Source organism: Pezoporus flaviventris, unplaced genomic scaffold, assembly GCF_033815535.1.
Source record: "Pezoporus flaviventris isolate CSIRO_AGI_PZ_B2104156 unplaced genomic scaffold, CSIRO_AGI_Pfla_v1 ptg000002l, whole genome shotgun sequence".
NCBI classification, from domain to species: Eukaryota; Metazoa; Chordata; class Aves; order Psittaciformes; family Psittacidae; genus Pezoporus; species Pezoporus flaviventris.
The window spans coordinates 81859856-81886601 of record NW_026892550.1 but is presented as its reverse complement, the minus strand read 5'-3'; the positions used below and the strand labels follow the sequence as shown (position 1 = coordinate 81886601).

Here is a 26746-nt window from a genome sequence, read left to right as displayed (position 1 = left end):
AAGCCTTTATCGTAGTTTTGTTGAAAGCAGCGCTGAGTCACAGTGCCACTGCCAGCCTGTCTTGCAACACAGAGCACGCCAGTGCTGTTTTGAATCAGAAGGGGCTCTAAGAAGCTCATACAAGGTTCCTGGGATTACCGAAAATGAAGCCCAAAGCAATTCTTGATTGAGGCTTGAGTCACGCTGGGCCAGCTGAGCTGGTGGCTTCATGCTGGAAGTGACACGGAAGTTTCTGGTAAATTTTGTAAATTCTAAGGAACTGAGGAGAGAGACGTTTCTCTTGTTTTTCAAACTGTTCAAGTTGGTCTTGGAAAGGGCCTGCTAGCCCTAAGCAGGCAAAGCACATACTCTGGTCCTTCTGCCCGAAGTGTGTATGTATGTATCTCGAGGGAAATCTGCACATTTTTGTTTGTTGGCTTCTGTTACAAGTAATACAGATTTCTTTATACATTTGTATAGAAAAAGTAATAAAAAGAGGTGATCTTATCTTTTGTTTATGGGAAACCAGGTGCTTACTGTGTCTGATACACTCAGAAAAGCACCACATACTCAGCAAGTTTGGAAATACCCACTTACACAGTACCTTGCTGCCTAGAGGCATCCACACTGTTGCAGAGATGCCAAGGGAAAGTGATTTTCTTAGTGGAGCTTGGTTTGGACAGGTGTTTTTTCTGTTTTAGGTGCTGTGTAAAAGGATGCAGGCTAAGGAAGGAGGCAACTAAGTCTTCATTGCTTCCTCTGAGTGATACCTATAAAATGAAGTCTTCCCTCCTTCCAGACACCAGCTGTGAACAGCCATGTGCCAGCACCATTGCTTTCACCCATTACCACCTGTACGATCCTGGACTCTGGTAACAACTCTGTTGCTGCTTACATTTAGGATTTAGAGAAGATGCACTCAGGCGTTCATTGAATTCTTAATGGGTATCTTCTCCAAGAATGCTTGGCAAGAGATGTATGGCGAGGTAGCATCCTTACAGGATTAGGTTTACATTCTCCAAAACGCAGGACTTAAAAATGCAAGTGCTAATGTAGGCAGCTGTCACAGCACTCATGGTAAGGACTTTCCAACCAGTGTTAAACATGAGGTAAGCCAGAATGTCAGGTTTTTCACCTGCTCTTTGCTGTTAGTGTTAGGCAAGACTTCCCCCTTGTTATTTTTCCTGACAAGTTACATTCATTGTTTTTATCCAGGCTAAGTAGCCGTGTAACATATGGATCTGTTCCTGCCAAAAAGAGGCTCTGCATGTTATTTAATACACCCATTGACATACTTCTTCCTGTGCTGCTTCCAGAGCTGAGGGCATGTTCATGCTCCCACCATGGTAACTGCTATGCCATTCCTTTCCTCAGCACTGAACCCAAAGAGCTGAGGAGGGGTCATGATTCTATGCCAAGGGGAACAACTCAGGGTGGGCGAGGCAGCTTCGAGAGCACAAAATGCCACACGCAGAAAGTGTCAAAGGTTCCTGAAGGGTACTTTCATTATCAAACTGAAAGCAGCAGTTCAGTTTCCATTATAAATGGAAACTTGAAGTAGCCCCATGCTGGGCTGCTGAGGCAGGATTTGTCAAGAGGGCCTTTTCTGGTGTCACACACACATGGCTAATCTGTGTGGGAATTGTGACTCTCTGAGAGGGCCTTCCAGGGTTCTGAGTTACGAGCTGGGCTTAAACCACCACACAGGGCCAGCACAGTTCTTTGCCAAAGCAAATGGTACAGGAAGGTCTCCCTAGCAGACTGGTTGTTCTGTCCATAGCTTATAAAACAGCAGACCCCCTGGGTCCCTAATTGAGATCGGGGGCCAACAAGCTTGTAGTCTAATTAAAAAGCCATGATGAAGTGTTGCAAGGGTGGTCTCCTAAGCTACAGATGGGAGGCAACCTTCTGCCTCCCAGAGTGCAATGGATCACTGTCCATATATTCATTTCTCTTTTGGCAGCAAGGGAGAAATCCTTGTGGACTGGCCTTTTTTAATACCAGAGAGATCTCTCCCAGCTCACCACAGCTTTCTCCCACTACTATTTGAAAGCAAAGGACCACAAGGACAGGAAGAATTGTAGGGTCTGAAACATTCCCAGGTTTCTGCTAACCTACAAAGCTGCACAAAGGAGAGAGCTGCATCACTCCTGCCACTTACAGCACAACCCGCTATCCCTGGCCTCCAGGCCACAAGAGGAAACCCCAGGACCATTATCTCCCCTGTTGCCATAATAGGTCTGCTTTAATCCAACCTGCTTAGCACAGGGTGATTTGTCCTTTGTTTTGAAAATGGTTGAGTGGGCAGTAAAACAAGACTCATTGTTTGGGGTTTCCCCAGCTGAGATTTCCCTCAACACCCTGTGTGTTTTCAGCCTGTTAAAAAGCAGGCACAAAGTCTTACAATTTCCTGACAGGAGTGCTGCTGGCTGGATGGCATTCCTCTGGACTTCAAGCTTCTGCCATTTACTGGACCCAGCACCCACCACTTGGTCTGAACCTCCCACCCTTTTCAAACCGGATATACCCAGATCCCTTTTCTTGACATGTGAGTTGGTGAAGTTCAACCTCTGAATCTTTCCAGCTGTTCAAGGAGCACAGCTGCACTTTGCTTGGCTAATCTTCCTGATCTGGCACACTGGAGTGCTGGAGACTTAAGCCAACACAAAGGTGTTGTGTCATTGACTCCTTCTCTCACTGAATGCTGCTGTGTCAGTGTAAGGTGCTCATCCTAGTACCGCAAGTTAAGGAAGTGAACTACAGCTACAGGAATTAAATCCTAGCTGCTGCAATTCGATTTACATTACCTACACCCCATCTTGGCTATTTATTGCAAGTTCTCTGCACAGAGAAACTGAAGAAACAATGTAAACTACGGAGAAAAGAAGCGCACGTATTAGGGATGTATCAACATCCAGTTGTATCTCATATAACTTAGATGGGCTCTGAGCATTCCAGCAAAAAAGAAACTGAAGTCAGGCCCTTTAACACCTGAGTTTTTATCTCATCTCAAGATCACCTTCCCTTAGCTCCCTGCTTTGGCTTCCGTTTTAATCATCAACTGTAAGAGTGAATGCAAAGGAAACAAACGGTAACTCCACCAACAAAAAAGAAAAAATAATTAATGACTTTATTTTTTTTTCATTTTTTTTTTTTTTTTTTAGTTCAGTTGGCCATCTGAGGTGCTAAAATCTCAACACCAACGAAGCAAGTGTGCATAAAAACAAATAATAGAACACAACCAAACAGAAGAAAACAGGCTGGAACAGAGTTGGTTGTTTTTTTACAGGTAGGGTAATACACTTTTCTGTTAACACTCCATACATGCCAACCGTAAAAGCCTTGAACGATCTGAATATCAGAGTTCACTTTCATACAAAAGGGAAGATGCCAAAGCAGATCCCTTCACCTGGATTAGACTTCACACACACACGCATGCACGCACAGATACAGAGTATTTAAATTACTGCGATGCCATCAGAACATGGCATCCTCCCCTTCACATCTGCTCTCAGTGACATCCCCACCTGCCCCACTACCCTGCCTATAGCACTGCTCTGAGCAATCCAAAACCAGGAAGTTTTGGAAAGCTTCCAATCTCTGTTATTTTGCAGCAGTTGAGAGCCAGCAGTCTCTTTTCTCTGTGAACTATATACAGGCTGGTTTTTAGTATGCTTTAGAGTTCTCTTTATTGCAGACAGAGATGACTGAAATTCCCATAAAGCCCTATTGCGGCTTCTCAGTTTGTACACAGGAGGTTTTCTAATGCAACACCTTTCTCATCCACTGGTGTCTGGTGAAAATACTTGATTGAAAACTCATTTTAAAAGAACGTTAACCAAACAAGGTGTAGCTGTGAACATTTTCTCACAAAAGGGAACTGCTGGCTGCTCTAGAACATGCAGTCTAGACCACGTACAATACTTCATAATGTTCAGGATTAGGATGTATAAAAGTATTAAAAACCACCAGAGTGCACACAAGTGTGGTGACTAGCTCTATGCAAGCACTGTGTTCTAAGAGAGGCCTAGGCATTGCACAAAACTCAGATTCTCGACCATGGGGGTAACCCAAGGATCCACTGGTGTCTTTACATACAAACAAATATTTACATAAAATGCAGAGATGGATAGAGAGGAGGACAGACTTTTAAAACTTGCGCTTTGCTCTAAAATATGTTTCAGCAACGCAGTTTGTAACATGCCCTAGCGAGACCATGGGGTGTTGCTTAACTGAAAGGAGGAATATGTCTGGAAATTGGAGCTGAAACGTCACCTCCCCACACATGAGTTCTTTGAAGCTCAGAATTTAACAGCCATTTATGAACTTGAATGAAAACATGGTTAAAAGAACAGAAGGGTTATAAAACAAAAATGGTACTGTGAAAACAGCAGGTCAGTTGTTTTGGCAGTCTTTACTCCCCCATCCCCATTTGTCTCCCCTTCCCTGCAGGAAGCGGTATCCCCCTCCTCCCTTCCCCACAGGGAAGTGCCTGCCCCATCCTCAGCATGCCCTTTTCACAATGAACACAGGTTAGGTTCCAAGCTCAGCTGTCCTCTGGCCCATGTACCACTGCGACAGATGCCCTCGTGTGCCCACTTCTTGGAAACTGAGGGCCTCTGGCTCTCCCCTCATATGCAAAATGGATGCACATCATTGAATGTGCATGGCTGAGTCATGTGCTGCTGCACACCTGGGCAGCACAAAGAGCTAGAACATCCTACTTGGATTCTTATACAAATAAGGAATCTTGTGGTCACAAGAGCCTTCTTCAGCTTTAAAAATACAAAATTTGACTTAAAAATATTCAGATAGTAAAAAAACCGAGTATCTGATGTGCAAGTCATATTCTTAAAGTGCAACTGAACAGCAAATACAAGTTGTGCCTTTTACAACCATTTTGATATAAAAAGGCCTTTTAACATTCCATTCCATTCCATGTATTTTTAATTAATGTGTATGTGCGATGTTAGCTCTTCATTCTCACTGCTGGAGGCCTTCAGCATAACCTAAAGAATTCAGGTTTTCCTGTGCAGTAGGGCATTACACCTTTAAGTGGTATATCATTCTTTGGCCAGCATCCCCAGCAAGAAGGGGAAAAGTAATGATCTGGTATTTCTTTTTCAGAATTTCTTTCTGTTCTACAGCTCACGTTCAATGATCTTTTGATAAAAGTTAGATGTAGTCCCTATACCTCGTGCATTATGAAGAGGACTGAGGCCAATTCTCTGCCTAAGACAGAACTTACAATAAACCTTATCTAGCTTCCCTCTTCCTTACCTCCTCCTCTCCAGTTTCCACCAGCCCCTCAAATGCAGGCTAAAGTACCACTGCCAATTTGAGTTGTGCAGCTGGCTCCTGCACTGGCAAATGGGGGGAATTCTGTTTGCGGGACATCCTGTTGATAAGCCAGCACTCTGTGATGCTGATGTAGCAGGTTATCACTTGCTAACAGGCACAGTAGCACTGCAGCTCCCTGTCTGCTTGGTTTCATGAGCATCTGGATTTAATTTGTAATGCCTTTGCAGAAAACACTAGGTGGGGATAAAAAGGAGGACACTTGAGGTGGAAAAAACATGTTTCCAGCTGAGGGAACCAGCACCACTCAGAGTCCTCAGGGACAGTCCTACACATCCTTCTTCAGCCTGAGGTATGCTCCTGAGTCAGAGGTGAATTCAAGTTGTAGAGCCTGGCTTACAGAAGACCTCTTTGAAGAAGGTAGAGCCAACAGCAAGAAACCATGCAAACTTCTGTCCTGGGGCAAAAGAATAAAGGATGTTCACCCCTGCTTGGGTGCCTTGCACCAACAACCTAGAGTTCAAACTGAAAGAGTCAGCACACTGTATGGATACACTTGGGAATGGGACACTTTCTCAAGGACACTGGGGAGCAAGCTTAGTTCTTCTTTACCAAGAACATAGTCAGCATCCCAAGAGGGGAAAACCTCTTACTGCATCCCATTAAGGATGGGATGCATACCCAATGCACAGCACTATTCCAGCTCTGTGGGACAAGCTAAGGGTGCAGTGTGCTCAAGGAGTCTGTCAAACAGTGAATGGTGCTGAACTGCTCAGTGCATATCCTGCTCATTGCTTAATGTATGGTTACAGTCAGTACCCTCCTGGCTGAACAGCAGCTTTTCTAGCTGAGCCAACAGCTTCTTCCAGCAGATGCATCAGGAAATGTGCTATTTTTGTTTTCATGATGTCCCTCTAGCCATATCTCAGAGTCTGAGGGTCCCCTCTTTCAGTGAGAAAGAGACATATGGGATACTTCTACCTCACAGTTTCGGCTTTCTTGTTACAAAAATGTAAAATTTAAATAAATTATGGGTTTGTTAGTCCAACAGAGGGAATTCTCGGATGCAGAAGAGAAGTATGCTGGGAACACAAAAGGATTCTTACCACTCCATGACTGTGCCGGATTTTGCATCCTAGGGCAGGATGCATCCATGGGTACATAAAGGCTGCCCTTGCTATGAAGCAGGGACCAATCTGCAGTAGTGTCTTTCTCTAACAGAGTTAAAACACTCCCCTCTGCAATCTAATATGTGTAACAAATTATTAATAAGAACACTAATAAATAGCCACAGGTAACAACATCCAGTAATTTAGAAGTGGAAGTTGTAGGATGCAGCAGGCACACACACCCATCACTCATCCTTTTTTTTTTTTTTTCTAAAAGATACAAAAATGAATCTTCTTTCAAGTATTAAAAAAATAAGTTAACTGACAATAAAGGGTCAAAGTGACTGAGGGCCCAGGCAGGTCTTAAGCTTCGTTTCCAATGTGCAAAAACAAAATACAGAGGAAAAAAAAATAAAAACACTGAAAAGTCTTAATGGTGGTTCGGTCACTTAAGGGCTTCTCCTCTTAGGGGCCTAACAGCCAGGGAATGCCGCCTGGTAACACCTCTGCCCCAGCACACACCACTGTCCCACACAGTCAGTATTTTCCAGTGTCAAAACAGTCATAACAAAAACAGAACATAGAAGCCCACCAGCCTCTGAGCTGTGGCCATGAAGACTAAGGCCAGCAGTAGCTGTCTCTCCAGTGTGTAGCGAAGCAGAAGGGCATCTTCTGTCTCTCTTCTTCTCCCCTTGTTTCCCTACAAGAAGATTTAGGAGGCTATGATAGGGAGAGAGTCCTCTGATGCCCACATCTCTCTAAAAACCAGGAAGCTGAGAGTTCCATCACGCATACTAGTAGTATCTTTTCTGTCTCATATTTCTTCATATCTGTGCATAATGATCAGCTGCAGGTTTCTTTGGTGGGGAGGAAGACTAAAGCAAAGAAAGTGCTGCCCTGGGCTTCTGGAGCTCTCTTGGACAGGTGACTCCATTTTACAGGCTGCTACAGGCTGCTGTGGTTTTCCAGAGAGGGTTGCCACTTCCCTCCCTTTTATTAGAACTGGTATAGTAAAACCAGGAAAGGAATGGACTGCCATAAATCCAGTTAAGGGTACTTCTTCCCTTAACCTCCTTCCCCACACGTGGATTATTCTTCTCCCTCCTACCACACACAATAATAGAGTCCATCATATAGGACCTCAAGGAGACTCCACAGTCTCAACTCATTATCTTCAACTCGGCTTGCAGACAAGTAAAATGTAAGCTTCTGGAACCAACACACTTATCAAAAGGCTTCTGAGTGCTTCAGACCAAATCCCTGCATGCTGTCGGACCCCTCGGAGGTTTCCCCTTCAACATCTTCCTATCCATGTAATTCTGGCGAACTCAGGGTAGGCCAACTGGACAACACACACCAGCAGAGGTAAATGTGTCAAGCTCAGGACCAGTTCAAGCTAAAACCTTTGGAAAGCATGACTGCCTCCAGGTCCTTGTCTTCCTCTTTTTCTCGAAGCCGTTGCTCCTCAAGGAGAGCCACAAGAGAATCTCTCTGCTCCACTACTTCTAGCATCTCATTCAGGATCCTCTTCTCCTCTGAGAGCTCTGCATCTGTCTTCAGATGATCTACAGAGAGATAAAACCTATCAGCATACACATGGCTAGAAATACACACATACAGTCTCTAAAATGTTCCCTGTTGCTCTCACCTTCTACTGCCATCCTCTCCCGGAGTTCCTGCTGTAATCGGCTCTGCCTGTCTTCCAGTTCTAGCTCCCGAGCACTGGAAGGGAAACATCAGGAACTCAAGTTCTGGGTATATTAAAATACAACATACATTGCTTCATACTATTCTCAATTTCTGATCCCCCTCCACATATCTGCTATGCATCTTACCAATCTGTTTTGGAGCAACTAGTAAAATACCTAAGATATATAACTATATTTTTAAAAGATTTAAATGTACTTTTCAGCATCTCAGGTTCTTTGCCTTCAGCTAGGAAGTGCCATGCAGAAAGTTGAGAGGATTATGGGTGGGATTAAATCTAAAACAGTGTGAAGGAACAAACAGATGTGCGATACCTCTGTCTATCTGCTGCTACTTCCCGCTCTAAAGAGAAAGTGACTTACCAACTAAGAGACACGTCAGGCCACTGCCTTTACAGATTCCCATGCAGAAAACACCTCTGGGCTTTTCTGACACAGGCACTAAGACATCAGCTTCCACGCTGCCACGGTCAGCTGACACAGTCAAAACCAGTTTCCGTGATTTGCAGCACTGGGACTGAGAAAGCTTGCAGTTCCATTAACAGGAAAAAAGCCTCATCACCTGAGCCCAAATGAAGGGCACTGGGGTCTCAAGGCGGGCAGAGACGAGGGCCACATGGCAAAGGTGACTGAATTAGATGCTTCCAGCTACACTTAACAAAAGCAGAATCTACCAAAACCAGAAGGAGTCACACATTATTTCTACAGAGCCAGAAAACACTTGCATGAACAAGACTTGTTTTATCTAAAACCAGCTTGGGAATGGGTCAGAACTTTACATACATCCATACTTCTGCATGTGCACAAATAATTGGAGCTTTCATTTCTTATTGCTATTACTCCTTCTACTACCAGTTTTCTGAAATGTGATTGGATTCACGTCTCAGCTAACAATCGGCCTATGATACTCCTGACCTCCCAGCATTATATGGGAAGACAATACTGACGGATCTTCCAACACTATTCCTAACAAAATCCCCCTTTTGAAGCTTTGTACATTCACTCACAATATCATCAGTTCAGACTCGTAGCGAACCAAAGCATTCTTCTCCTGCACCAGCTTGAACCACTCCTGCATCAGCTTGGGATCATCCTTCTTCCCCATGCCTGCCAAAAGAGAAACCTGGTAAGTGTTCAGAACGCCCTGCAATCCTTACAAGCCCGAACTGCAAAAACAACAACGGGGCAAAATGTGCAAAGAAAGCCGAGCAAGATGCTGCCAGAGCACTCCCAAGACAGGTCCATTCAGTTTGCCTAGAGCACATAGAAGAGTCAAGTCACCTCCAAAAGGATTCTTTTCTCTTTGGAGCCCGATTTTTATGTTTTTCTTTCTGATTTTCTTATGATTGCTTGTTTCTTCCTCACTCTTACTGCAGAAAGCCCAGATTTCTGTATGCATTCCACTCTTCTGTTCATTAGAAGAGCTTTGTAAGTCCTCACATGCCAGCTACTTAAATATGTGCTCATCAGAAACAGATTCAATTGCCACTTCATGTGTTTTGCCTTTATTTTCTTCAGTTGCATGTCCTCAATCTTTTCCTTTACTGGCCACAAGTAACATCTTGACTTTTCTTTATTTCAATAGCCCAATACATCTTTTCTGACTGCTCCTCCTAGCCACATGTATCTACCCATCTTGAAGATCCCCTCTGCAACAGTGAACACAGAAACTACTTATTTGCACATCAGCACTGGAAAGAAGAGGAATCCCCAGAGATACCTGCTAATATCAAAGCAGAATAAAAATACCTCGGGCCTTGGCCACCTACTACAAAAATCTTAGTTGATATTTCATTCATTTTAAAGCTAACTCCTAAACTTACTCAGCAGTCCTGTGATGAAACTCGTATCTGTCAGGAGTTACGTGGAATAAATTGCAGAATGCTGTTCCCCAAAGCTTTCTGTTGATATTTATCAAATGCAAGAGCTTACCAGGGAAGCTCCTCCCAACAATCTCCTGGCCTCGGCCACTACCTGAACTACCTGCAGATGAATGCTGTGAGTTGTATCAGACACCATCAAGAACAGCAGCAACGCGCCTGCCTGCATGGAAGTGGAGGCAGGAGTAAGGCCTCAAATCAAGCTCAACAGCATTTTCAGGTTGCTGCATCCTGTCACCTTGCACTGCACATAACCAAGGCATCCTAAAGCAACTAACATCCCTGCCTATGTTTGTTATTATGGATAACATACGTACACTTTCTACATCAAGAGCAAAACTTCTCAAATAGTTATTTTGATGTTAAAAATAATCAAGCAGCAAGCTTACTATTCAAACTTCTGGAAACACTTCACAAGTACCACACTAATGGCTAATGGTTAATTCCAACCTGTGCCCCGCCTCCACCCTTAGGATCTCAAGAGGAGCGCAGGCCTGAAGTTAAGCAAAGGAGAGCCTGCAACTCCTGTCAAAATGTGCCTTAAGCTGAGAATATCTGCCTTTGAAAAGTCAGAAGACCAGGCCCCTGGGGAATCCCAGACCTATTGTACCACCTTAAGAGCCTCTGGCTCCGTGGACTTTCTGTGGTGTTTTGCTCAGTACAAGCATTCCTTTCTGAGCATCTCTGCACAGTATGCCCATGTGGCGACAGGAGAGGGAAACCATACATGCAGATGTCCAGTGCTATGGCGCCATGAAAACACTGGGAAGCCTCCCCATCCTTCCCAATGCCAGGATGTATAGAAAACAAATGCCTCTAAGAAAAATCCAAAACCACAATGCTACTGACCTGTGAAATAAGTATTCAGTATTTTTAAACAGCCAATGAGCAGAGAAATAATGGGAGGATTGGAGAGGGAGCACTGACAACTGATGTGAGGGAGACCATGGAAAGCAGAGTAAGTGGTTAGCAAAATTACACCATGAACACATATAAACAACCCCTTCCCCCATGCCTTGGCAATGGAAACTCTACAACACACTCCATTTTGGGACAGTTAAAGAATGCGCTCAGCAAGACAGATGAAGGAAAACTGTTCTAGCTTAAGGTTTGTTGGTTTTTAAAGTTCAAGGATGATTTTGCAAACCAATCCTTATAAAGACACAGTATTCCCTTAATCCATATGTACTAATTAAAAGGCCAGATTTAAGGAAGCAGATTGTCTTCCCATACCCCAAGTTCTAAATATCTTTCAGGAGGTACAGAGAAATTGAATCCACCAAATGAAAACAGAAACTTGAGTATGACATACCTGCTCCCACCGCTGCTGCCCAATGTCCCTCCCAGTCGCTATACCTTCCCTAGCACAGCTGGGACTCGCAAAAGGGATACTGTATTCTGTAATAACTTGCCATAGGCTCAGAGAAGCTGTTTACCAGGTTGCTACTGAGAAGGTTGGTTTGGGGACACAGCAAGAAAAGAGCTAGGGACAGGGCTGGGGGCTTTGTGTTCATTAGCTGACTAGCGCTACTATGACAACCCAGCTGTGGTCGAGGAGAACAGGGAGCGTGTGAGGTTACATTACCTTCATGGGCACAGCAAGGGCAGAAGGAGAGAGGTCTACGACGTGGTGTCCCGGCATTGGGCTCAACTTCAATAGGACCAAACGAGGAAGAGGAAGGAGAGGAAGAGGAAGTTGGAACGGAAGAGGAGGAAAGGAGTGAAATAAAAGACAAGCAAAGGACAAAAAGCGTAAGAGTGAGAAAGTAAGGAAACACAAGAAAAGGAAAGAAAAATACAAGAAATGGAGAAGCAGAAACAAGGGATACAGTCTACAGATGAATAATGTCTCTAATAAGCACAGATAATGGGTCAGAGGTAGGCTGAGGTACTGGTGAACTCTTATTGAGCTGCACAAATACCAGGCAGGAGGTTATCATTCCTGCACTTTTACCTAACATACATTTTTAAATCACATGGTCTTTAACTGAAAGGTTTGTGAACAAGATGTCAGGATGAGCAGAGACAAATACTTAACCCCTGCTGATGAACGTCAAATTTCAAGCAGGGTTACAAAAAGTGTCACCTGTATGCATAAGACACCAGCTGTAAGCAGCCACCCTACTTTAAAGCTTTTTCAGGACCATGCTCTTACCACTGTGGCAGCATCCACTGATGGTAAAAGTGTCCATTTTAATGGGAAATAGTTTCTTCAGACAGGGAACATCACAGGGAGAATCTGATTAATGTGGAACCAGCCTGGCAGGTTCTGCTGTGTCAAGTATGGTGACTACACAGGTGTGCTCAGCTGGACTGTTGTGCTTAGAGGGGAAAGGCTTTTACACTGATAAAAAAGTGATTCACATCAGGGTCTACAGGAGCAACGATCAACTGAGTACTTTGCAGAGTTAAAATGATAAATTTACAGCTCTCCCTTGACATTCTCATTTCACAAAGCATTTTAAAGCTTACAAGTCCTGTTAGTATCTATATCAGCTATACTTACTAATACTGTTAGAATTAGTATCAGCTGTACTTAACGTTGCAGAGATAAACAGTATGAAATAACCAACATCACTAATAGTTACTGGAGACTGTATGCACCAGGAAGGTGATGAGCCTGAAACATCAAAGCTAGCAGAATGGTAACTGCTGTGAATGCACAACTACATTTATGAAGAGGAGGCATTTCTGTGTTGGGAACTCCACAGCAATAACACGGTCAGAATAATGCTTATTTTGGAGAAGTCACCATTTTGATATACATGGGTTGGAGAAAGTTTTACAGACCCAGACTACTGGTGAACTTGGAAGGCTTTAGAAGGGACCATCACAGAACTAGACCAGCACATGGAGGACAAACTGAAGTTAGAAAGAGAGCACATCAGCTTCAAAGCCTGTGACTGAGCAGTGTGGTGCTCTCAGACAGGAAGAAACCTCAATACTGAGAGCAGGAAGGGGCAACATTAGGAGAGGTGCCACAGCTGGCCATGTGACAGTTACAAATAAAGCATCGTACCGATGTTATCTGACAGTACCAGACCTTCAATTATAGTTGTTCTGAACTTTCCAACTTCTTCATTTAAAATTAAAAAATACTAGGGCTTTTTTTTTTTTTTTTATGATTGCCTTTTCACAGATTAGGTTACAAAACAAAGACAAACAAGAAAACACCCAAACTGCAAAGGCACTGTGAAGAATATGTTTCCATACAAAGCAGAGCATTTAGTGCATGATGCCTACTATATTTTTTATTTCACATCCTATCTGATTCAACATTAATTCTTCTATATAAGCTTTAATACTGTAACTTGGCCTAACCACTGTTTTCGGGGTGGTCAGGAGATGGGCATTTAGCTGTATGTAAAAATCCACTGCTGTTCTTCAGGGTTTGAGATTTTATTCAGAATTGTGGGGCAGGGATGGGAGGATGTTCCTATCTCAAATGCAGCTATGTGTATAAATTTCAAAGCACGGATGTATAGACTTGGTGAGGAACTCCCAACTTGCTATATTTGATCTGAAAATAAGTAGCTGGTATGTGAACACACCATTCATCTCATTGACATGACCACAAACTACTAACTTTAGTCATCAGTGAAATGGTCTGACACTAGAAGAGATACCATTCTTGGTCTTGAGTAAAAAGCCACAGGGCTTACACAGCAGAGTTCACTCCCTGCAGTTGTGTTTTCCTCCTTTGCTGTTAGTTGTCCTATTTTTTAACAGAAATATTATTCTCCCACTCTTGTCTAAGGAGAATTTGTCCTTGAATCAAGTTACAAAACCCACAGTATTTCTAATAGTCCTGCTACTGGAAATGCTAACGTTACTTTTCAGCAAGATAATGAAAATAACCTATACCGTTAAGATCCTTTCCAGCTACTCCAGATGTAAATTATAGTTGCATCAGTGCACGTATGGTCATTACAACCGCTTTGGAAACAGCTTCTGTGCAGACCAGGATAATTAACAAGGCTTTAAAAAGTGTTCCTTATGTACTGGAGGTCCTTAACAGCAAGGACAGAGCTAAGCGCAATTCCAAAACTTACCTCCTACAGTTCTGTAAAACTGTAAAAATTATGATCTAAAAGTGTCATAATCTGAAGCCACAAGTATTATAGAACATATAATGCAGCAGAATTGTAAATGATTTTTTAGAAACTCCTTTCAGGTGATAGTCATGAAAACTGCCTCTCCGCCCCTGCTAGTAAAGAGTATCACATGTGTTACAGACACTTAAGCAGACTGAAACAGGAACTTGCTAATTTTAAGAGAAAAACTATTTTATATTTCCTGAAAGGGAAAAATATTTTTCACTGACAGGAACCAACCTTCAAGTGTCACATGTTTCACTATCCTTTCAGATGAACTCCTCGAACTAGATCATCTTAAGGTCCTTTCCAACCCAAACTGTTTTATGACTCTAAGAAAAGGCCTCTTTAACTAGTTCAGAAGCAGAGCCAGGGGAAAAAACAGAAGATCACTTGATAACAGACAAAGCGTTCCCTCAGCCAGCTGACAATTTTAGACAGTGAATGTATCATCAGATCCTTCACATTCCTGTTTATTCACATTCAAGGTTCATTTTTAAAAAACACAACTTCAGAGCACGAGCTCTCACTGTGTATGTGTATGCTGAAGGACAATCCTGGGAAAAGGCTGAACTCCTTATCCAGTACTATCAAATAGGACAACTATAACAACACCCTGTTTCACAGTATGGTGTTAAAACCTGTCTCATCTACTTTGCCCTTATCACTTGTCCAATCACGTTATGGAAATCCTTACTTGTCTTCTTATTTCTCCCAGTGCCATTACTAATCCTGCAGTAAATATTATGCTTATATTATTGGTTAAAGACGAGGAATCACCACCTCATTGTCTCATTAAATTAAAACCATGCTCATCCCAGCAAAGCAGTTTTCCTTGCCATGGAGTCACGGCCAGATGGGAAAAACTCTTTTGTCAAGCAAATTTAAAAAAAAATAAACAATCTCCTTTCTGTTTAAGTCTCTTCCACCACCAAAAACCCAGGCCAGGTCTGGCGACACAGGTTTTTATCCACAGCATGGAACATGCACTGCTGGCAGCAGCAATACAAGCTACCCACTGCCCTGCTGAAGCGCTTCGTTTGGAAGGAACTGAAAGGCAGTAGAACCATTTCTGTGGCCATTCACTTTTTAGGTTCCCTCTGTGCTATCAGCAAAAGTCTGAGGTGTGACTATAGCTTCTGGACAGAAAACTACCACTTTTTTTTTTTCTCAGAGAGGCAAACCTGCCAACAGACTGCGTTAATCACAAGCTGTGCCACAGGCAACTCTTCTGAAGGTGTGTAAAGCCTGCACAGCAGAGGCCAGCAGCCCAAGTGGGCATGTGGGGTGATCGGTACAGAGCTGGGAACTGCAGCTCCTTGAGGAGTGTGTCCCAGCTCCCAAGCACACTGAACATCCTGGAGAGGTAGAAGCAGATTAGCTATCTGCTAGACATCAACAAGGTGACTGGAATTATTCAATAAGGTGACTGGAATTATTTTGCCTCTGTGAAAAGAAGCCTTCCCCAGAGCCTTCTGGGAAATCTTTCATGGAGTCATGACAAGACCTTGTTTGTCACAGCACTCTTGAGAGACTGCAGACTTTGCTATGGCAGTGGAAACCAAGAGCCATGGCAAGAATAAACACCATAGCTCCAAAGCCTCTTCAAAACAAGGAACAGAAATTGTATAGCCTCAACGGAACATACCTCCCTTTTCACCGTAGGTTGTTACACAAGCTACACTGGATTGTTGTCTTTTTCACTTTTCATTTACTTGTTATTTAAAGAGCAATACTTCAGACTGGTTTTGTCCTTTTTTGCTGTAGATACACAACACTTCATAATGTGAAGCACAGTAGTAAAAAATGATAGATCAAGATGAAGAAAGCACAGCAGAAAGTCTGGGTTGGCAGACACCATTATCACCAAGCTATAGCTCACAATGATCCCCTTCACTATTTGCCCATGCACTGTGGTATGAGAGCTGTGACAACGTCTGAGGAGTGGTGAGCCACTGCAAATCAAAATGATTTTTTACAGATACACCAAATGCTGTCACATCCTTTGCAAGCTTTGCATCCAAAGACTTTAATTTCTATACTGCTGACTAACCACAGCAGTTTGGAAATCAGCAACACCAGGCAGGAAATCCAGCTCTGAGGCTAATCTCAGTTCTACGGAACCATTATGCTGGCACTTGACATCACAAACTGAGAGCATGACACTTCAGAAATTCTTATTGTACTACAAATTCTCTTGCTCATTCAGTGGGCAGACTAAGAGCTCCGATTTTAAATCAGTGCTTAAAATAAAGCTCAGTTCACATGAGATCAGTAAGACAACTGTGCACTGATCACAGGAAATATCCTCTGTCCCACCTTTTAAAAATCAGTTACGTCAGAAACAATAGTACTAAAAAATTAAGCATCCCAACTCTACTGTTTGGTGAAACTGTTCAGCAGCAGTGTTGTAAAAGAACAAGAACAGAGAAGGCCATGTCTTGGAGAACAGCATCTGCACACCTGCAGGTATTATAAAGTTGAGAACAAGGATTGTCACAACTATCCCATCAGCACATCACTCAGTGTCTGACTTAACAGTTTACTAAAACTGGCAAAATAACTATCCTGTAAAGTACAATCACTAGAAGAAACCTGGGAAAAACTCTTAGACCACTGAACTGTCACACAAACTGAACCACACCTTTACTTGTTCAGCAAAAGAGAGGAATGAAAAAAAGGTGGGGAGGGGAAAGAAAAATAGGGAAAGCAACAGCTGGAGCAGGATACACACACAAATGGCGGCACAGAAGTGTTCTGCTTCTACTAGACCTCAAGGCACTTCGAAAAGCAGTCAGTCAGTACAGTCTTGCACTGACCCTCTCTCCCCAGACTGTTTGTGTGTGCAGTTGTGAGAGGCGTGCAGCAGGTAAACAGTAACTGCTTGGCTTCCAGTACTCCCATTATACTTAACAAGCACATAATGAAGTATATACTTAACAAGTATATAAATGCTTATCAAGTGCTCTTTCCTGCTCCACATTTACAGCAAAGAAAACACGTTACCATTCACTTCAGTGGCAAAAGCAGCTGCAGACTGTGAAAACAATGGTTATCTCACAACTCCACTCCTCCTCCAGGACAGCCGTGTTTGCCAATCACAAGAATAGCACCGTTCCTACTTGAGTATATCAGACTCCAGCCCTGCAGAGTTAGATCTGCATGTCTTTATAGGACCTACTCAGTACAAGTATTTTGAAGAAAAGTGAAGTTGTAGGAGACTATGCTTTAAACAAACATTAAAAAAAAACCAAACCATAATCCACACTTCCCCCCTGCCCCCATTTACCTGTTGTTCATAAGGCTCTTATCAAGAAGGAAGAACTTATGTCTGAAATCAGCACTCTCAAACATACCAGCTCTCTTCCTTACATCACTCTTGCCTGCCTCAGCACACTCCAGCCAAAAGCAAAACAAGACAGGAGCGTGGGACTGTTTCCCCAGTGATTCCCTGGTGGGTGCAAGGAAAAGGAAGCTGCTCATTTGGATGCAGAGGGAACAAGGGAGGTGCTTTCCACAGGCAGCAGAGCGAACCGGTGGGTAAGGAGGAACTGAGGCAGGGATTAACTAAGCAAGGAGACTAAGAATGCAAATGACTGAAGGAGAAGAGGGAGAGGAGAGGGGAAAAAAGGGTAAGGGATGAAAGAAGGTGGCAAATTTGTGGAGAAGATACGATTTACAGTTTTCCAGACAAATAATGCTGGGTAGAAGAGGGAGTAGAGCCTAAACATTTTGGAAGAAGGCCAGAGGCAGGGGTTGAAACTGTGGGGACTGAGTCAGTGGGAAGATCAGGAACAGTGAAAGACTAGGAACAACTAGGGGGGAGGAACAGGTCTGAAGGGTAAATACTAGGATTTCTTTTTCAAAAATGTAGGATTAAAATTAAATGCCTGAGAAGCAGAAAACTGGGACTGAGAGTGAAAATGGAAATGAGGTAAAGAACTTTGGATGGAAAAGGACAGGATTAGGGCAAGGACTATCCGGAAAGAGGGAATAAAAAGGACAAAAAGTGTATATCCACCAGACCACTGCGTCTTTCCAGTGTCTGGCTCAGAATCCATGTTTTCAAGTCTCACTATTCCACAGCTGCCAGCAAACATCTGTGAAATTCACTGACTGTGTCCCATTTCCTCTCCATAAGGATCTACATAGAGGATGACAACCTAGCATTGCTACTAGTTATCCCACACAGACATGGAGCAGAGTTCTGTGCAGAGGATCTAAAGGTTATAAATCTGTTGATATATCACAGCTTAATACAAAAATCTTAATTTCAATTGACTTTGCAACCTTTGAAAAGTTCTTTTACCATAGCTGCATATCTGATATACACACAGGCATAATTACTCAGAATTGAAATGTGACCATCTGTAGTGTGAAATGAAACATCTGCTTTATGGCAACGGTACATGACATTTTACAACAGGAAGAGAGGATTATGGCATCTGAGCAGAGCAACGGAGGTAGTTAAGATAGCCATGTGCAATACTGCAAACTGGAACTTGACCAAGGATGTCAGAAGTTACCACTCCCTTGCAGAAGTTGTTGCGCAATCTGTAACAACTAAACGAAATGCAACTCTCATTAGTGTAAAGAAAATCCAGAATAAAGTAAATGGCTTAAATCATTCCAAAATTATCACCAATTTACAGACAGCTTTTCAAAGTTTTTTTGCCATTCTGCTTATCATTCTACTGACAGCATGACTCTAGAATCATGCCCATGCCTCAGAGACACAAGTTGCCAGTAGAATAACAACTGTGCAGTCATCCTAGCTGCCTAGAGCACTCAGCAGGACCATGCAGCCACATGGTGCTCCAGGGATTTTTATGGCACTCCACCAGATACAGCATCCTGCGCAGACATGTTAATTTTGAAGCTGAGCTCTAAATCTGCCACTGAATAGTGACAGGTACCCTCAGAGCAATGTATATCCCTTCTGGCAAAAGTGTTCTGGCAGCCCCAAAAGGAAATACAAAGCAAATTACAGAGGCAACAAAACAGTACTATAAAGCCACTTACTCCAGGCAGGCTATACTGGCTCATTGCATTTAAAGGGATACTGCCCAATACAGGGTTTTCAAGTTCATTTTGAAAAGGTATTTTTGAGATGAGCAGAAACTTGGTGTAAGTTTAAAATGTATCAACCATTTCTAAATAAATGTGAACATTGTCTCTGACTGTTGGAAGCCTCCGAGTCACCATATAAATAAAATCGGCCTGTTACAGAAGATCAAAAATTACCACTGTGGGATGACTGTCCGAGTTCAAAGAAATGGAAAAGGCAAACATGCAAAAGATTAGCAATAATTTCAATTTTCAGTTAAGATTTTCTCCAATACAATACTTTGAGCGACAGTGTCCCTTTAAGTAAATATTATTTTGCTTTTCTTAAAGCCTCTACTAGTGATTTTGATGGGATAGCTGTCTCTAAAGAAGCATTAGGAGAAGCAGGAGGAGGGAGAGGTATAGTGGAAATAGCATTAAACAGGGATAAGGGTCTGTTAAGTGTAATTCAGCATCAACCCTTTTACAGCTCCTACTCTATCCACATATAAGTGTGGGCCATCCCTGATGGACGTAACTAAGAAGAGGGTCTCAAAGTCTCCCTGCAGAAGATATCCCAGGAAAGGATGGCAGAAGAACTGAACAGTGAATGATGCACACGGCTAGCAGCAGACTATCACATCAAAATTAGCACAGGGGAACTGGGCAACAAATTAGGTCTACTAAGGAGGAAAATCTTCCATTTTGAAACTTGAACTTAGGTGGATATTCTTAGCTCAAGTGTTTGATCGTCAATAAAAGCCTATTGTGTCAGGACAATCTGGAGTCATTGCCAACAGACAGCTACAGGTAGATACTATGTGGGACAGCCTCCCCATGGAGGAGTAAAAAAACCCAGACAGTTAAAAGCCTGAGCAAGATTGTTTGAAGGATAAAAAGCAGAACACAATGAAATCAGGGGAAGACTTCTAATGATGTGTCTTGGATCCGGCCTAGAGCGTGTGGATCTATCTTTCACTCTGTGGAGCTGGTCAGTAATGCACTCCCTCAACAAAAACACATCTTAGATCAAGGAACTTTATATTCTGAAAGACAAAGGAAATGAGACCCTCAGATGACAAGGCAACCAAGCAGAGTTTGCCTTCTCTTCGATCTGCTGACAGATGTGTCCATTTTATAAGAATAGATTCAGGACAATTAAACTAGCAAAGGGAATTCTGATTTTCAAGATGGGCAAGTGCTAAACAAATGCTGTTTGAAACCCAAAAGTTATCTGCCTACTAAGGGATTCAGGAAGTAACACTAAGGAAATGCAGTGTCATGGTACAGAGTGATGACCAGACTATAATCAGTAAGTGAAAAAAAGAGCTAAACACTAACACGTGTTTAGCACTAAATGGGGCATTTAAAAAAAAACAACAACCTAGCAAGAATATTATTAGCTGTGTAATGATGCAAACTGGGATGACTGGAAACTCTAACAGCAGATTCCAGCAAAAAATGACTGGAAATCTTAACAGTAGATTCTTTCCTAACCAAGACAAAACAAGGAAGAAGAAGTATCTGTCATCTGCAGGTGTTTCCAGAGTCCCTTGAAGGAGCATTTTGGTTTTGTTAGATCATCAACACACTGGCTTTTTTGGAATAAGCAAATGAGCCTCAAGGGCAACAGGGAGGCAATGGCATGCCAAAAACTGCCTTTACAGTGCTGTTAGCTCTTGGGAGCAGGTCAGTTCTGCTGTCCCCTTCACATTAAAATATTTTGCTAAAGAAGTTTTCAGTAGTAGAGCTGAACTTTGCAAAGGAGAGGCAAAAAGCCAGCGTGGCCTTCCACTGCTAGCAGGGAAGGTGCCTGGAGTGAAAACTGTAAGTACTTTTTGAAATAAGCACTGTGGAAAATAGACCTTACACATGGTTTGTGGAGCATGCCAGGATCTCCTCTTCCTGAGCTGGAAAAGGGGTTCTGCTATAGCCAGTCATGTGCAAGGGCTGTTTCTTCTTTGTTGTGAGGCAAGGATGGGAGAAGTAGGTGAAGGGAGGGGTGGGGAGGAGTGTCAGCAGGGTTAGTGTCAGCAGGAGGTTCAGCCATACATACCACCCAGATGCAAGTCGATGAGGTCACTGTAATAAGACTCTCCCCAATAGTCTACAACAAGGAATTGGTGAAGACAGAGTTATTGAATCAGATACCCCCACCCTAGCCCCACACAATCAAAGCAATACATGAGAAAAAGACAGAGACAGAAACAAAGAAAAGGCAAACAAGAAACATGCAGCTATACACCTGGGCACATATATGTATGTATATAAAAATTATATGCGTGTCTTTACGTATACATATATGTATACACAAACACAAATGTATCACAAACATATATACTGAGATGAGGAGAAAATTCCCAGCAGGCAGGCAAGGACTTCCAAAGGGGAAAATAAAAAAAATCAAGTCTACAAAGGGACATTTTCACCTATTTCCATCTGCACCAGTACCTGACAGTGATGTCTTTCCTGTTCTTGCTGAGAAAAGCAGAACTAATCTTGTTGCTTTCATGCTGAGCAATATGTCAGAAGGAAACAGTGCAGTTTCTTAGGTCAGCTGCAGGAAAGGTGTAAAGGTTGATTCCTTGGAGGTGACCGAGTGGAAGCGACTGAGTGTGTGTACAGCACATGGGTGGAAGGCACTGACCAAACACTGACATGAATGGCAAGTGGGTGTCTTCCTGCTAATGCAGTATCTATGCCAGAGAAAAACCTGCACAGAAGTGCGTGGAACAGAGGCACGTACGTCCACAGCTGCTAGAGACGGGTACACCATGAGTCTAGTACCGTGTAATGTTTCTCTGGGGAAGAGACAGATGGGAGTACTGAAGCACTGTTTCTCACTGCATATGAGTCACTCGATGTAAAGAGATGGCTCTTAAATTTTTCAGCATTGATCTGACAGTAGGAGACATTTTCCCAGCTCAAAGTTCATGCTAAATGAGGATAAGGGAGCAAAAAGAGGTTCCAGAAATTTCCGATTCAATATGTTTTTAAGTTAATAATTTTAAAAGTAAAAAAACCACACAGGAAATCAAAGCCACCAGCATGTCCAAACAGGTGAATACACCATAATACAAAGTACCGTTAAATTGAGAGCAATCCCATTCAGGGTGTCCCTTGGGACACTGCAGAAAAATGGGGAAATTCTTCACTGACATTATCCTACTGTATTTGTGCAGGGAAATACCATGATGCAAAATAAAGCAGGGGAGGGAGGAAGGAAATGAAGGATGACAAAAACTTAGATCACCTGCAGATGACAAACTTGCCACCTGAAATAGAGCTTACATTCCAAGTCATTCATTCTTGCTATGAATGTGACTATCAGAGTCTGAGATTTTCAAAGATATTCACAGAGAACAGATTAAGGCAATTAAGTCATTGTAGGGTGTGAGATTATTTTCTGAATCAGACAGAACAGACTGAACATTCACCTTTTACAAGAATGAAAGATCAAGTGCACCTTGCCTGAGGCTGAGCTATTTTGATAAGGAAATGGGGACAGACAAGAAGGTGTAATTACTTTATCAAAATTCAAGTTGACAGTGACCTCCAAAATGTTTCCAAGTCTGACTAGTTGAGTAACTGGTATCAACATGTACACATTCAAACTTGACAACTATCAGATAATGAGTGAAATTCCTGGAGTGTTGAGCTTTCTGTACCTATTGCTAGGATCTAAAATGAAGTGTAACCTCTCAGGAAGAGAGCAGGGCATAACTGTGAAGCAGTGTAAGTCACTTGGCAAGAATGGATGACACAAAATAGATGGAAAACAGAAGCAAAATAAGTAAACAAATTCTGCCCTCTAGCACTGGTTTTTGTTCTTACCAGTCCAACTGAAAAATGCTTTTTCTAAAAATACAAAGAGGTCCAGAGGTCAGAAATCTGAGGAATTAGAGCTAGTGGAAGACCTCTACAGAAGCAAAATTGGAAATTCTTCAAGATAGGAAAGATAAGTAAGAGGCAGCATGCTAAAAGATGATACATGACATCAAGAAGTAGTTCAAATGGTCTCATCTATCTTTTTCTATAATAGAAAAGAATCCTAAGAAATTACAGAATTCTGCTGCTTCTGTTAGGATTTTCAAGTAGTAGAAAACTACCACTAATATGAAAACTCTGTATTTAAATGCCCAAGTCAGTGACTGATTTGTTCTTTCCCTATAGAGAGGAAAGCTGACTAACCCATGCTCTCCTAGAACTGGTTGCTGTCTATGAGAGACAGCCATGACTTCAATCCTGCATTGTAATCCTTCCCTATTTATGTGGACAGAGCATGTGCACAGAAGGCACACCTGTAACCCTCCCCCATTTTCTTCCTCTTGTACAAGCTTATTAAAAGAGATGGTATTTTTTTCTTTTTATATAAACTGCTGTTCCCTTTTTAAGCTTTTTGTTGCATGGTTTCATTAGGGGAGGGACTGATAAAAGGCAAGAGTGTGACTTCTTTACACAACAGTACCTGCTGAATGCAGTGGTCACTGTTAGGTCAGTGTCTTAGGCAATGCAGATGGCAAGAACATAATACTGTCCTCCTGAAAAATTAATGGTTATTGGGGGCAGAAATTAATTGTAGTTGTAGAATGTGACACTGAAGACTTTAAATAGAAGAAATTCAGTTATTTTATTGCCAACATACATAACATGTCCATGCAAGAGTGGCTAGAGAGGTGAACTATGGAGTGAATTTATACTCTTGTGAGTTGACACAGGTTAGAACATGCTTCTCCCCTCTCCCAGATGTTTCGTTTTAGTCCTCTGAATAACTGGAAGAGTTGAGACTAGTGAATTCTTTCTGACTGACTTAAACTTCCGTAACCAGAATGTATAATCTGTTGGTAGAAACATGTTGCAAGAGCAAAGCGTACCCTAGGGGCTTCCCAAAGAAAAAATATTCACTTTACAAAGAGTGATGCACAATCTGATCATTCTTCTAGGAAATTCACAAATACACAAGCTCATCTAAGACTGCTGCCATTTTGGGAGAACTAGGAGTGAGAGACTAGTTATCCAAGGGTTTAATTCTGCAGTCTTCCATATAAAAGAGCAATTCAACTCTTAACTCTGCCCTCTGAATGTTCTTCAGGCATTCTGCAATGAGAGAATATTCTATCATGAAGAATGTTCTCTCAATTGCTAAGACTTCCCACTTGTGCTGACATGTCTTATTTCAAATGCATTTAAGCAGCTGAGTAACCAAGACAGACTTCCAGATGGAAAGAAAAAGAACAATGAGAGATAAGAGAAGTGGTTATAGTAAGTGCAGTAACTGGCAGGCCAGAGAACAGAGTAGTTCCACACAGAAATACACAGCATGAGGAAGGAGGCACCCCCGCCAAGAAAGGTTTTGCACAAGGTTATTTTTTTGGACCCACAAATGAAAAAGTCAGATTACCAAACCATTGAAGTCCTCAAGATTGTTCTCCACACCTGTAGTACCTATTTGCTTTGGCAACCACTCAGTCCTGCTGCTTTGGCATACCCTTATGAAGCATCAAACATACCTAATCCTGGCTGAGCAGTAATTGGTGGGAAGTCAAAACAGACTTTTCCTCTGGTGAACCTTCACTGCTTAATCAAGTTCCATCTTCACAGGCATAGCGGTGGCTCTTCAATGCAGCAACAAGCTAAAACATTTTCCAAACACCCATTCCACTTCTACCATTTCTGATCTCTGACCCTTGCAATCAGGTACATAACCCTGGGCCTGCCGGGTATACGCACACTGTATTTGCCTGTTGGATATCTGACTCCTTGCAACTGAAGATGCTTTTTTCCAAATCTTTGTACTGCTATCAGCATTATCTGAATGAAGTACTCCTCCACTCATATGCCTGCCAGATCAAATGATACTCGTTTAATTTCAAGTACATATATCATTTAACAGCTTCACATGGATACCTTTCAGTACACATGTGCATTTCTGCTCTGCACAATTCTGTCGGAAGGAGCCAGTGTGCTGGGCTGTGCAGTGAGGAAGATGTTCTGTGATGGTCCCTTGTAAGGACACTACCTTGATAATCCAACACAACAGAGAAAGCACACACAATTTCACAGTTACTTCCTTAACATACAAAGTGGGTTTTCTTAATGTAACAGCTTTATGTGAATTGCAGCTAGGAAATCCCTGCAATTTTCTAGCTGTAATATCCAGTAATATGCAGAAACAGTCAGACAGCCATTATTAATAGTTGAAGAATTTCCTCATAAGCCTCAGGCAAAGACAAGCAAACTAAGTCTCTGCCGATAGGGAAGTCCCAGAATCAGAAGAAACACAGGAAAAACAAGGCTTCAAAAAGAAAGTAGAAAAGGGAGAATGGATTCACATTGGACTTTAGGCTATAAAGGTCCAATTGCCTTTAAAATCCAAGCAGCTATGGACTACTGCACAAGCACTTGAAAAGAAAACATGAAAAAGCAAACCAAGTTCTGATGGATACCTGCTTCTCCCCGAAGGGCCTTCTCCACAGCAACCCCTCTCTCCTCAAGTTGCCTCTGCTTCTCTTCCACTTGTTCAAGCTGCCGCTGGATGATCTGTTCAGAAAAGAATGGAGCAGAGCCTCAGAAACAGCAATTCTCCTGCTCTGTCTGCAGCACTCATCCAGCACTATGCGACTTCAGTCAAATTGGTCTTTTCAAAAACAGGTGGTTGTATTCAAAAATACACTGCTTTAAAAGCTAACTGCTTCAAAAGCTAGCATCATGGTTCCCCCCAGTAACAACATCCTATCCCTTAATTTTGAAAACACCTTGATACTGACTTATTTGCTACAACTCCAATGACATTCCTAAACTCTAAAGTGAAAGGTGATGCTATTCAGTCAGCTGAGCCCTTACCTTGAGTTTTAAACAAATTCCATCACCAATAGATGATGCCAGCAGTTTTCCAACAGAGAATCTGTTGGAGAATGAATTAAAGATTCATTTGGTAACACTTCACGGAGCAGCATAATCTAGCAAAGCAGTGACAGATGCAGTTTCATCAGGTATTATCTGACTACCACTGTTCCATCAGTGCATGATGCTTCACTCCTCTCCAGCTAGAAAGGTATAATGGTCATTATTTTTCCTCACTGTAAAACTATCATGGCAGGTTTCAGCCATTCTTCCCATCTCTGTGACATTATATCAGCATTAAAATAAGGAGTTAGGAGCAGGGACACTCATGTAGAAATAAAGAAAAGTTCTGTCTCTGGATCTTCTTCTGGCACACTCAGAGAAATGTCAAGATCATGGTGCTTTCACATACAGTTAACTGTCTGCCACTACAAGAAGACTGTGACACTACCTGAGCTCTATGTAACCTCTTTAGCTCCTCTTGCTTGGCTTGTCTACGGGCAGCTTTCTGTACTCGCCGGGTCAGCTTGGCATTCAGTTCCTCTTCTGTGTAGGCTCTCTGAAGGAAGGAAAACCAGAGGCAGATTTTATATGCATGGTCAGAGGTACTGGGGGAGGGATGACCATTTGCTCTTCCAAAATCTCAGAAGGGAGGTGTTCTGTCTTTACCATGGCTGTGTCAAAAGTCAAGTTTCTGTAGGCAAAGGTGTTCACAGTGCAGTGAGCAACAATTTCAGGGGCAAATCAGGAGTGAAAAAGCATATAAGCCAACTGCAAAGCTGTGATTTCAT

The 26746-nt window shown here is 42.4% G+C and overlaps 1 protein-coding gene across 23 annotated transcripts in view; it reads right to left on the bottom strand.

Annotated features, from left to right (window-relative positions):
* Positions 1–3085: 3085 nt before the first annotated feature.
* The window catches only part of MICAL3 (microtubule associated monooxygenase, calponin and LIM domain containing 3), a 183882-nt gene continuing 160221 nt past the window's right edge, over positions 3086–26746 (bottom strand). For 16 of the 23 annotated variants that reach the window (XM_061444685.1, XM_061444687.1, XM_061444684.1 and 13 more), the window contains 7 exons: positions 26407–26514; positions 25559–25652; positions 21169–21219; positions 11558–11623; positions 9100–9199; positions 8035–8108; positions 3086–7951 (listed from right to left, as the gene is read on the bottom strand). In XM_061444685.1, the coding sequence (XP_061300669.1) occupies positions 7767–7951; positions 8035–8108; positions 9100–9199; positions 11558–11623; positions 21169–21219; positions 25559–25652; positions 26407–26514 (678 nt within the window). In that variant the 3' untranslated portion in view covers positions 3086–7766. The remainder of the gene's footprint in view (positions 7952–8034; positions 8109–9099; positions 9200–11557; positions 11624–21168; positions 21220–25558; positions 25653–26406; positions 26515–26746) is intronic. The other 7 variants (XM_061444692.1, XM_061444696.1, XM_061444708.1 and 4 more) reach the window with 3 other exon arrangements.